At 35.8% G+C, this 12,156-nt stretch overlaps 1 protein-coding gene across 3 annotated transcripts in view; it reads left to right on the top strand.

Moving 5' to 3' along the window:
• SEPTIN14 (septin 14) overlaps positions 1 to 12,156 on the top strand; it is a 91,841-nt gene that overhangs the window by 59,479 nt on the left and 20,206 nt on the right. For all 3 annotated transcript variants that reach the window (XM_053213329.1, XM_053213328.1, XM_015069856.3), the window contains 2 exons: positions 5,492 to 5,588; positions 6,877 to 7,045. In XM_053213329.1, coding sequence (XP_053069304.1) covers positions 5,492 to 5,588; positions 6,877 to 7,045 — 266 coding nt within the window. The remainder of the gene's footprint in view (positions 1 to 5,491; positions 5,589 to 6,876; positions 7,046 to 12,156) is intronic.

Below are 12,156 nucleotides of genomic sequence, written 5' to 3'. Positions count from 1 at the left end.
CAGAGATAAAGGTTTTCCCAGACAAAGACTGAAAGGAATTCATCACCACTAACCAGCCCTACAAGAGATCCTAAGGGGACACTGTAAGTGGAATGTTGCAAAGACCACAAAGGACCAGAAACATCACTACAAGCATGAAACCTACAGATAACACAATGACTCTGAATCCATATCTTTCGTTCATAACACTTAATGCAAATGGACTACATGCCACAATCAAAAGACATAGGGTATCAAAATGGATTAAAAAAAAAAAAAGACCCATCTGTTTGCTGTCTACAAGAGACCCATTTGAGACCTGAGACCTTTCAGATTGAAAGTGAGGGGATGAAGAACCATGTATCATGCTCCTGGAAGTCAAAAGAAAGCTGGAGTAGCCATACTTATGTCAGACAAACTACACTTTCAATTAAAGGCTGTAACAAGAGATAAATATAAATGTCTATGTACTGAATTCAGAAGCACCCAAATATATAAAACAACTAATCACAAACATAAGCAACCTTATTGATAAGAATGTGGTAATTGTAGGGGACTTTAATACCCCACTTACAACAATGGACAGATCATCTAGGCAGAGTATCAGTAAAGAAACAATGGCCCTGAATGATACATTAGACCAGATGGACTTGACAGATATATTCAGAACTTTTCATGCAAATGCAGAATACACATTCTTCTCGAGTGCACATGGAACATTCTCCAAGATAGATCACATACTGGGTCACAAAACAGCCTTCAATAAATATAAAAGTGAGATCATACCATGCACACTTTCAGATCACAATGCTATGAAACATGAAATAAACCACAGGAAAAAGACTGGAAAACCTCCAAAAGCATGGAGGTTAAAGAACATCTTGCTAAAGAATGAATGGGCCAACCAGACAATTAGAGAAGAAATTTAAAAATACATGGAAACAAATGAAAATGAAAATACAACGATCCAAATGCTTTGGGATGCAACAAAGGCAGTCCCGAGGGGAAAATAAATTGACATCCAGGCCTATCTCAAGAAACAAGAAAAATCCCCAATACAAAATCTAACAGCACACCTAAAGGAACTAGAAGCAGAAGAGAAAAGACACCCCAAACCCAGAAGAATAAGAAGAGAAATAATAAAGATCAGAGCAGAAATAAACATTATAGAATCCAAAAAAAAAAAAAAATAGTAGAACAGATCAATGAAACGAAGAACTGGCATTTTGAAAAAGTAAACAACATTGATAAACCCCTAGCCAGACTTCTCAAAAGAAAAGAGAGGGGACCCAAATAGATAAAAATCATAACTGAAAATGGATTTATTACAACCAATCCCTCAGAAATATAAGCAATAATTAAGGAATACTATGAAAAATTATATGCCAACAAAATGCACAACCTGGAAGAAATGGACAAATTCCTAGATACACACACACTACCAAACTGAAACAGGAAGAAATAGAAAATTTGAACAGACCTATAACTAGTGAAGAAATTGAATCCGTTATCAAAAATGTCCCCCCAAAATATGAGTCCTGGACCAGATGGCTTCCCTGGGGAATTCTAGCAGACAGTTAAAGCAGAGTTAATGCCTATCCTTCTCAAGCTGTTCCAAAGAAAATAGAAACAGAAGGAAAAATTCCAGACTCATTCTATGAAGCCAGCATTACTTTGATTCCTAAACCAGACACAGACTGAGCAAAAAAAGAGAACTACAGGCCAATATCCCTGATGAACATGGATGCAAAAATTCTCAACAAGATACCATCATATCAAATTCAACAGCATATTAAAAGAATTATTCACCATGATCAAGTGGGATTCATTCCCGGGCTGCAGGGTGGTTCAATATTCACAACACAATCAATGTGATACATCACATTATTAAAAGAAAAGATAAGAGTCATATGATCCTGTCAATCGATGCAGAAAAAGCATTTGACAAAATACAGCATCGTTTCTTAATAAAAACCCTCGAGAAAGTCAGGATAGAAGGAACATACTTAAACATCATAAAAGCCATTTGTCAAAAGCCCATAGCTAATGTCATCCTCAGTGAGGAAAAACTGAGAGCTTTCCCCCTGAGATCAGGAACACGACAGGGATGTCCACTCTCACCGCTGTTGTGTAATATAGTGTTGGAAGTCCTAGCACCGGCAATCAGACAACAAAAGGAAATAAAACTCATCAAAACTGGCAAAGAAAAGTCAAACTTTCACTTTTCGCAGACGACATGATACTATACATGGGAAACCTGACAGACTCCATCAAAAGTCTGCTAGAGTGGATAGATCAATTCACCACAGTTCCAGGGTACAAAATCAGTGTACAGAAATCGGCTGCATTTTTATACATCAATAATGTAGCAACAGAGAGAGAAATAAAGAATATGATCCCCTTCACCTTTGCACCAAGAATCATAAAATACCTAGGAATAAACCTAACCAAAGACATAAAAGATCTGTATGCTAAAAACTATAGAAAGCTTATGAAGGAAATGTCAGAAGATACAAAGAAATGGAAAAACATTCCATGCTCATGGATTGGAAGAGTAAATATTGTTACAATGTCAATACTACCCAAAGCAATCTACACATCCAATGCAATCCCAATCAAAATTGCACCAGCATTCTTCCCAAAGCTAGAACAAACAATCCTAAAATTTGTCTGGAACCACAAAAGACCCCAAATAGCCAAAGTAATTTTGAAGAAGAAGACCAAAGCGGGAGGCATCACAATCCCAGACTTTAGCCTCTACCACAAAGCTGTAATCATCAAGACAGTATGGTATTGGCACAAAAACAGACTCCTAGACCAATAGAATCGAATAGAGACCCCAGAATTGGACCCACAAATGTATGGCCAACTAATCTTTGACAAAGATTAGTGCAGCCACTCTGGAAAACAGTGTAGAGGTTCCTCAGAAAATTAAAATAGATCTACCCTATGACCCATCAATAGCACTGCTAGAAACTTACCCAAGGGATACAGGAGTGCTGATGCATAGGGGCACTAGTACCCCAATGTTTATAGCAGCACTTTTAACAATAGCCAAATTATGGAAAGGGCCTAAATGTCCATCAACTGACGAATGGATAAAGAAGATGTGATTCATATATACAATGGGATACTACTTGGCAATGAGAAAGAATGAAATCTGGCCATTTGCAGCAACATGGATGGAACTGGAGGGTATTATGCTAAGTGAAATAAGTCAGGCAGAGAGAGACAGATATCATATGATTTCACCATATTTCCTGAGAAACTTGACAGGGAACTAGGAGGGTGGTGAAGGGGGGGGAGTTAGAGAGAGGGACACCAACCATAAGATGTTCTAAATACTGAGAACTCAGGGTTGATGGGGGATGGGGGGAGAAGGAAATTTTGTGATGGGCATTGAGGAGGGCACCTGTTGGGATGAGCACTGAGTGTGGTATGGACATCAATTTGACAATAAATTATATTTAATTAAAAAAGAATTAAAAATTAAAATAAAAATTTAAAAGTAAATAAAAATGGAAGTATGAAAAACATTTACCATGTAAATGGAAGCAAAAATAATATGGGATTTTAAGAAGCAAAACAGAAAAACAGTATGGAGTTCACTTAGAAAGTTGAAAATAGAAGTACCGTAAAATCTAGCAATCACACTACTGGTATGAACGCCCCAAGTGCAGAAACACTAATTCAAATGGATACATACACCTCTATTTTTATTTTAGCATGATTTATAATAGCCAAATTGTGGAAGCAGCCCAAGTATCCATCAATAGATGAATGGATAAAGAAGATATGGTACATATATAAAATTAAATATTATTCAGCCATAGAAAGAATGAAATGTTGCTATTTGTAATGACATGGATGAAGCTGGAGAGTATAGTGCTAAGGGAAATAAGTCAGAGAAAAACAAATGCCATAAAATTTCACTCATATGCAGAATTTAAGAAACAAGACAAATGAGCAAAGGAAAAGATAGGAGCCACGAAACAGACTCTTAACTATTGATGACAAACCATTGGTTACCAGAGGGGAATGGGTAGGGGGAATGACCACTAAGTGCTGTATGGAAGTGTTGAATCATTATATTGTACACCTGAAACTAATATTACACTGTATGTTAACTAATGGGATTTAAATAAAAACTTTAAAAAAGAGGAAAACTATTTTAAAAAAATCAAAATCCTGTAGAATTCTATAGAATTTCTATATTCCCTGAGTTTTTTAATGTATCTACACTATGGGATTATTGATATGACTATTGAGGCTTTTTGTGAGGTATAAATGCCATAGTCTTTGTGAAGTGCCTGATACACAGGGTCTATCTATAACAAATAATTGATAAAAATTATGTTTCTTCCATTTCTCTTTTGGTATTTTTCATACACCATTTATTGTAAGATTTCACAAACTAAACAGACTTCTGAATTGAAAAGCTGAGTACTGTAAAATTTATATTTATTCTTCTGTGTTAAATTTTCTTCAGATTTTGTCCTAAATATTTTGGCCTTTCCTATCTAATTGTACCTCTAAGAATTCATAGGGAATACTTTTTCATCAAAATCAATTAATAAATTAAATATTGTTAGGTATTAAGTATTTATATTGATACTTACTAATTTTTATCTTGGACATTTCTTGTATATCAACCTTTCTATTCAAACAATCTATATAACTTCTGACAGATCATAAATTTATCTTGAATATTTCTGCTGTCTTTACAGCCTGTTGAAAACCTCATTTTACCTGTGATTATTCTTCCTACTTTGCTTATTATCTTCCCAAATCTCCATTTGGTTGCACATTAATTTTCAGAATCTCTCTGATTCTCACCTCCCAGAAAGACACTTTAATTATGTTTAGAATTTATTGATACATGTATGGTAGTATTTATTAATATACCCTAATTGTACATCCATTAATTATTACAGTTTTTTCTCAATATTTTCCATTTAACTTGTATATTGGAGTTAAAAGTGGTTTACACATAGGGCAACTAGGTGACTCGGTTAAGTGTCCAACTTAGGTTCAGGTCATGATCTTGCAATTAATGAGTTGGAGCCCCACCTTGGGCTTTCTGCTGTCAGCAAAGAGTTGACTTCAGATCCTCTATCTCCCTCTCTCTGCCCCTACCCTGTTCTCTCTCTTAAAAATAAATAAACATTTTAAAAAGTGGTTTACATATTTCCTCAACATTTTTTGTTTTGGGGTAAAGACAATGTGAAAAAAATGTGTCTAGTAAAAATATTTTTTATTTGTATTCCCCACAGCAGAATGCCTTGCTTTAGCCTCTACTCGGTAGTTTTCATTTATGTGCATGACTTGACAATAATGCTTGCAGAAATTAATTTGCACAAATTTACTGCAAGTCACAAAATCTGAGGCAGGGTAGATAAACTTGTTTGAATAAACATAATATTCTTTCTTTTTATTTCCACAACGGAAATAGGTAACAGAGTAGGCCTTATTGGTATAAGGGAACATAATGAAAGTTGTTCTTACTTTCTAGGGACAATTACCTTTTGCTGTAGTAGGGAGTATGGATGAAGTGAAAGTTGGAAAAAGAATGGTCAGAGGCCGTCAGTACCCTTGGGGAGTTTTACAAGGTAAATGTGATAAAAGTGAGCAGGCTTGCTCTGGAAAGACTGTGTGTGTGTGTGTGTGTGTGTGTATTCTCATAGTCCTAAAATATTTTAACTTGAGTCAGTAGTGGTAATTGCTGCTAAATAGTAAATTGAGAGTTACTAATTAGGAGCACAGATTCTTTTACATGTAACTGAATTCTCACTTTGACTATAATTCATTCTCACAGTTTACCAGGTGATGCTTTAGACAAAATTTCTTAGAGGTTTGGTAGAACCTCCTCATTTACCCCAACCTGACATATACATAGTATCTCTCTCTGCATAAACTACTACATTCAGAATGTTGGAAAGTGCTTTGAACGAAAGAACTTTGAACACTATTAAAGTATAAATGCCAGTCTTTAAAACCTGTTACATGAATTAATGACTACTTAATTTGTAAAGCATTTTTAAGCGGCCACCAAAGAAAAAGGATGGTAAGCTATTTAAAAAAAAAAGAAATGTAATTTTCTTTTGGAGAATTCATACCTATATACTTATATTAGCTATCTAACATCATGATGAATTGAAATATTCTAATAGGCAGTCATTTATTCTCTGGTTTATATGATTGTAATACAGATTATTGGGGATTGGATTATCTCCACTTATACTAGTTTCAAAAAAGTTTTAATTGATATATTAAAAATTAAACTTATGAAACACACTTAAAAACAATATATTTTAATGTATATTAAATTTGGTTACAATATCATGCACAATAAAGTATATATTGTGCCCAGTAGTCTGGATATGACAAACACAGGAAAGAGCCATATAAACTAATTGGTTGATTTTGAATATTGACTAATTTGGTCTCATAAATATGGGGTATAAATAGAAATAGAGAACTCAAACATGCATAACTTTTAATGTTTTCATGTCAGCAGGATTTACATTAATTAAAGTGTTTCATTAGTGAAATATTATATTCTGTGTTAGCACTCAGTGAAATACCTTGGGGGACAGTTTGTAAAATACTAACAATTATTAATGAAAAACTGTGTACATTAATATAACATATTATTTCACTGTTTCTTATTTATTCTTTGACTAATAAACTTAAAGCAACTTTCCTGGTCCAAAAATAAACTCTGCCTATAATAGATATGTCCCATATAATTATAGTTACAAAGAATTATAGCTATTTAACAGAACGATCTCTTAGTTGTTATTTTAAAAGTTTTCCATGCATATATCCACTCTAGAATACTGATTGGGTGCAAAGGATTGATAATGAGTGTTGTTACTTTCTTATTTTTCTACCTAGTGGAAAATGAAAATCACTGTGACTTTGTCAAGCTCCGGGATATGCTTCTTTGTATAAATATGGAAGACCTGAAAGAACAAACTCACACTCAGCACTATGAACGTTATAGGTGCTGCAAACTGGAGAAAATGGGCTTTACTGATGTGGGCCCAGACAACAAGCCACTTAGGTGAGTAGAGAAGATCATGTCACAACAAGCTAATGGGTGATTTAGAAACCCCCTACAACGATGATATGCAATCATTTGGGAATGAGAATAACAATTTTCACATTCTGGGTCATACTGAATTTTTTTAATGTCTTGTTTTTTATTTTTATTTTAAAATATAATTTATTGTCAAATTGGCTTACATACAGTGTGTAAAGTGTGTTCTTGGTTTTTAGGGTCGATTCCTGTGGCCTATTGCTTACATCCAACACCCAGTGCTCATCCCAACAAGTGCCCTCCTCAATGCCCATAACCCATTTTCCCCTCTTGAACACCCTCAGTTTCTTCTCTGTATTTAAGAGTATCTTATGGTTTGCCTCCCTTCCTCTCTGTTTCTATTTTTCCCCTTCCTTTCCCCACAGTCTTCTGTTAAGTTTCTCAAGATTCACATATGAGTGAAATCATATGGTATCTGTCTCTCTCTGCCTGACTTATTTCACTTAGCATAATACCCTCCAGTTCCATCCATGTTGCTGCAAATGGCCAGATTTCATTCTTTCTCATTGCCAAGTAGTATCCCATTGTATATATGAATCACATCTTCTTTATCCATTCGTCAGTTGATGGACATTTAGGCCCTTTCCATAATTTGGCTATTGTTAAAAGTGCTGCTATAAACATTGGGGTACTAGTGCCCCTATGCATCAGCACTCCTGTATCCCTTGGGTAAGTTTCTAGCAGTGCTATTGATGGGTCATAGGGTAGATCTATTTTAATTTTCTGAGGAACCTCTACACTGTTTTCCAGAGTGGCTGCACTAATCTTTGTCAAAGATTAGTTGGCCATACATTTGTGGGTCCAATTCTGGGGTCTCTATTCGATTCTATTGGTCTAGGAGTCTGTTTTTGTGCCAATACCATACTGTCTTGATGATTACAGCTTTGTGGTAGAGGCTAAAGTCTGGGATTGTGATGCCTCCCGCTTTGGTCTTCTTCTTCAAAATTACTTTGGCTATTTGGGGTCTTTTGTGGTTCCAGACAAATTTTAGGATTGTTTGTTCTAGCTTTGGGAAGAATGCTGGTGCAATTTTGATTGGGATTGCATTGGATGTGTAGATTGCTTTGGGTAGTATTGACATTGTAACAATATTTACTCTTCCAATCCATGAGCATGGAATGTTTTTCCATTTCTTTGTATCTTCTGACATTTCCTTCATAAGCTTTCTATAGTTTTTAGCATACAGATCTTTTATGTCTTTGGTTAGGTTTATTCCTAGGTATTTTATGATTCTTGGTGCAAAGGTGAAGGGGATCATATTCTTTATTTCTCTCTCTGTTGCTACATTATTGATGTATAAAAATGCAGCCGATTTCTGTACACTGATTTTGTACCCTGGAACTGTGGTGAATTGATCTATCCACTCTAGCAGACTTTTGATGGAGTCTGTCAGGTTTCCCATGTATAGTATCATGTCGTCTGCGAAAAGTGAAAGTTTGACTTTTCTTTGCCAGTTTTGATGAGTTTTATTTCCTTTTGTTGTCTGATTGCCGGTGCTAGGACTTCCAACACTATATTACACAACAGCGGTGAGAGTGGACATCCCTGTCGTGTTCCTGATCTCAGGGGGAAAGCTCTCAGTTTTTCCTCACTGAGGATGACATTAGCTATGGGCTTTTGACAAATGGCTTTTATGATGTTTAAGTATGTTCCTTCTATCCTGACTTTCTCGAGGGTTTTTATTAAGAAACGATGCTGTATTTTGTCAAATGCTTTTTCTGCATCGATTGACAGGATCATATGACTCTTATCTTTTCTTTTAATAATGTGATGTATCACATTGATTGTGTTGTGAATATTGAACCACCCTGCAGCCCGGGAATGAATCCCACTTGATCATGGTGAATAATTCTTTTAATATGCTGTTGAATTTGATATGATGGTATCTTGTTGAGAATTTTTGCATCCATGTTCATCAGGGATATTGGCCTGTAGTTCTCTTTTTTTGCTCAGTCTGTGTCTGGTTTAGGAATCAAAGTAATGCTGGCTTCATAGAATGAGTCTGGAATTTTTCCTTCTGTTTCTATTTTCTTTGGAACAGCTTGAGAAGGATAGGCATTAACTCTGCTTTAACTGTCTGCTAGAATTCCCCAGGGAAGCCATCTGGTCCAGGACTCATATTTTGGGGGGACATTTTTGATAACGGATTCAATTTCTTCACTAGTTATAGGTCTGTTCAAATTTTCTATTTCTTCCTGTTTCAGTTTGGTAGTGTGTGTGTATCTAGGAATTTGTCCATTTCTTCCAGGTTGTGCATTTTGTTGGCATATAATTTTTCATAGTATTCCTTAATTATTGCTTATATTTCTGAGGGATTGGTTGTAATAAATCCATTTTCAGTTATGATTTTTATCTATTTGGGTCCCCTCTCTTTTCTTTTGAGAAGTCTGGCTAGGGGTTTATCAATGTTGTTTACTTTTTCAAAATGCCAGTTCTTCGTTTCATTGATCTGTTCTACTATTTTTTTTTTTTTTGGATTCTATAATGTTTATTTCTGCTCTGATCTTTATTATTTCTCTTCTTATTCTTCTGGGTTTGGGGTGTCTTTTCTCTTCTGCTTCTAGTTCCTTTAGGTGTGCTGTTAGATTTTGTATTGGGGATTTTTCTTGTTTCTTGAGATAGGCCTGGATGTCAATTTATTTTCCCCTCGGGACTGCCTTTGTTGCATCCCAAAGCATTTGGATCGTTGTATTTTCATTTTCATTTGTTTCCATGTATTTTTAAATTTCTTCTCTAATTGTCTGGTTGGCCCATTCATTCTTTAGCAAGATGTTCTTTAACCTCCATGCTTTTGGAGGTTTTCCAGTCTTTTTCCTGTGGTTTATTTCATGTTTCATAGCATTGTGATCTGAAAGTGTGCATGGTATGATCTCACTTTTATATTTATTGAAGGCTGTTTTGTGACCCAGTATGTGATCTATCTTGGAGAATGTTCCATGTGCACTCGAGAAGAATGTGTATTCTGCATTTGCATGAAAAGTTCTGAATATATCTGTCAAGTCCATCTGGTCTAATGTATCATTCAGGGCCATTGTTTCTTTACTGATACTCTGCCTAGATGATCTGTCCATTGTTGTAAGTGGGGTATTAAAGTCCCCTACAATTACCACATTCTTATCAATAAGGTTGCTTATGTTTGTGATTAGTTGTTTTATATATTTGGGTGCTTCTGAATTCAGTACATAGACATTTATATTTATCTCTTGTTACAGCCTTTAATTGAAAGTGTAGTTTGTCTGACATAAGTATGGCTACTCCAGCTTTCTTTTGACTTCCAGGAGCATGATACATGGTTCTTCATCCCCTCACTTTCAATCTGAAAGGTCTCAGGTCTCAAATGGGTCTCTTGTAGACAGCAAACAGATGGGTCTTTTTTTTTTTTTAATCCATTTTGATACCCTATGTCTTTTGATTGTGGCATGTAGTCCATTTGCATTAAGTGTTATGAACGAAAGATATGGATTCAGAGTCATTGTGTTATCTGTAGGTTTCATGCTTGTAGTGATGTTTCTGGTCCTTTGTGGTCTTTGCAACATTCCACTTACAGTGTCCCCTTAGGATCTCTTGTAGGGCTGGTTAGTGGTGATGAATTCCTTTCAGTCTTTGTCTGGGAAAACCTTTATCTCTGCTTCTGTTCTGAATGGCAGGCTTGCTGGATAAAGGATTCTTGACTGGATATTTTTCCTATTCAGCACATTGAAAATTTCCTGCCACTCCTTTCTGGCCTGCCAAGTTTCAGTATATAGGTCTCCTACTACCCTTATATGTCTCTGTTTGTATATCAAGACTCTTTTGTCCCTGGCTTCTTTCAGAATTTTCTCTTTATCCTTGTATTTTGCCAGTTTCACTATGATATGTCGTGCACAAGATCAATTCAAGTTATCTCTGAAGGGAGTTCCCTGCGCCTCCTGGATTTCAATGCCTGTTTCCTTCCCCAGATCAGAGAAGTTCTCAGCTATGATTGTTCAAGTACACTTTCCACCCCCTTCTCTCTTTCTTCTTCTGGAACTCCTATGAAAGGGATATTATTCCTTTTCTTTGAATCACTTTGTCTAATTCCTCCCTTGTGTCCAGAATTTTTAAAACTCCCTTTTTCTCAGCCTCATAGTTTCCCATAATTTTATCTTCTATTTCACTTATTCTCCCCTCTGCCTCTTCAATCTTCACTGTCATCACCTCTAGTTTATTTTGCACCTCATTTTTGGCATTTTTAGATTCATCATGGCTATTTTTTAGTTCCTTGATCTCTGCAACAATAGCTTCTCTGTTGTATGTTTTTTTCAAGCCCAGCGATTAATCTTATGATGATTATTCTAAATTCTTGTTCAGTTATAACGTTTATCAATACTTTAGCTGTCATTTCTTCCTGGAATTTCTTTTGAGGAGAATTGTCATTTTGACTGTTTTTCTCTCCTTTATGTGTTTTAAAAGTTTGTTACATGCCCTGCACCTGCGAGAAGTACTATATTAAAGAGGTGTCATACACTGTCCAGGGTCTGTCCCTTCCATAGGTGTCTTTTGGAGTGTGTTACTTGCTCTCAGTTGTTGTGACTTTGGTTTACTTTATATCTCTACTTCTCATAGTGATGCTTCAACCCTTCACCAGGTTTACTTTGATTTGTTGATGGAAGTAACCCTGGAAAGGAAAACAGACAAACAAAACACAAACACACAAACAAAAAAAACCCCAGAAAAACCCACAGAAACACCAGCTACAAGTAAACAATATGGTGGAGGTAGTGCTTATGGAAGAGGCCTTATCCCATACTAAGAGAGAAATGACAGGGTTGGGGAGAAAGAAAGGAAAATTGACCAGAGAAACTGTATGGATTAATCCAGAGAGAGAGAAAGGAAAATAAAGAAGGAGGTGTAAACATGTATAAAGCCAATAGATTAAATATGTCTGCTTAAACAAACCAACAATCAGAATAACCAGACTCGAGAAGGGGAGAGATAAGAAGGAGAAAAGGAAGGAAGACTGTGTCTATATAATAGGAATTGTCTGAAAATTAAATCAGGCAATGCAACAGTGCTGGTCTGGAGGAGGGGCTGTCTGGTTCATCAGTGTCAATCCT

This window comes from Acinonyx jubatus, chromosome E3 (genome assembly GCF_027475565.1).
Source record: "Acinonyx jubatus isolate Ajub_Pintada_27869175 chromosome E3, VMU_Ajub_asm_v1.0, whole genome shotgun sequence".
Taxonomy (NCBI): Eukaryota; Metazoa; Chordata; class Mammalia; order Carnivora; family Felidae; genus Acinonyx; species Acinonyx jubatus.
The sequence above is the reverse complement of the archived record's forward strand: the minus strand, read 5'-3'. Positions and strand labels throughout refer to the sequence as shown.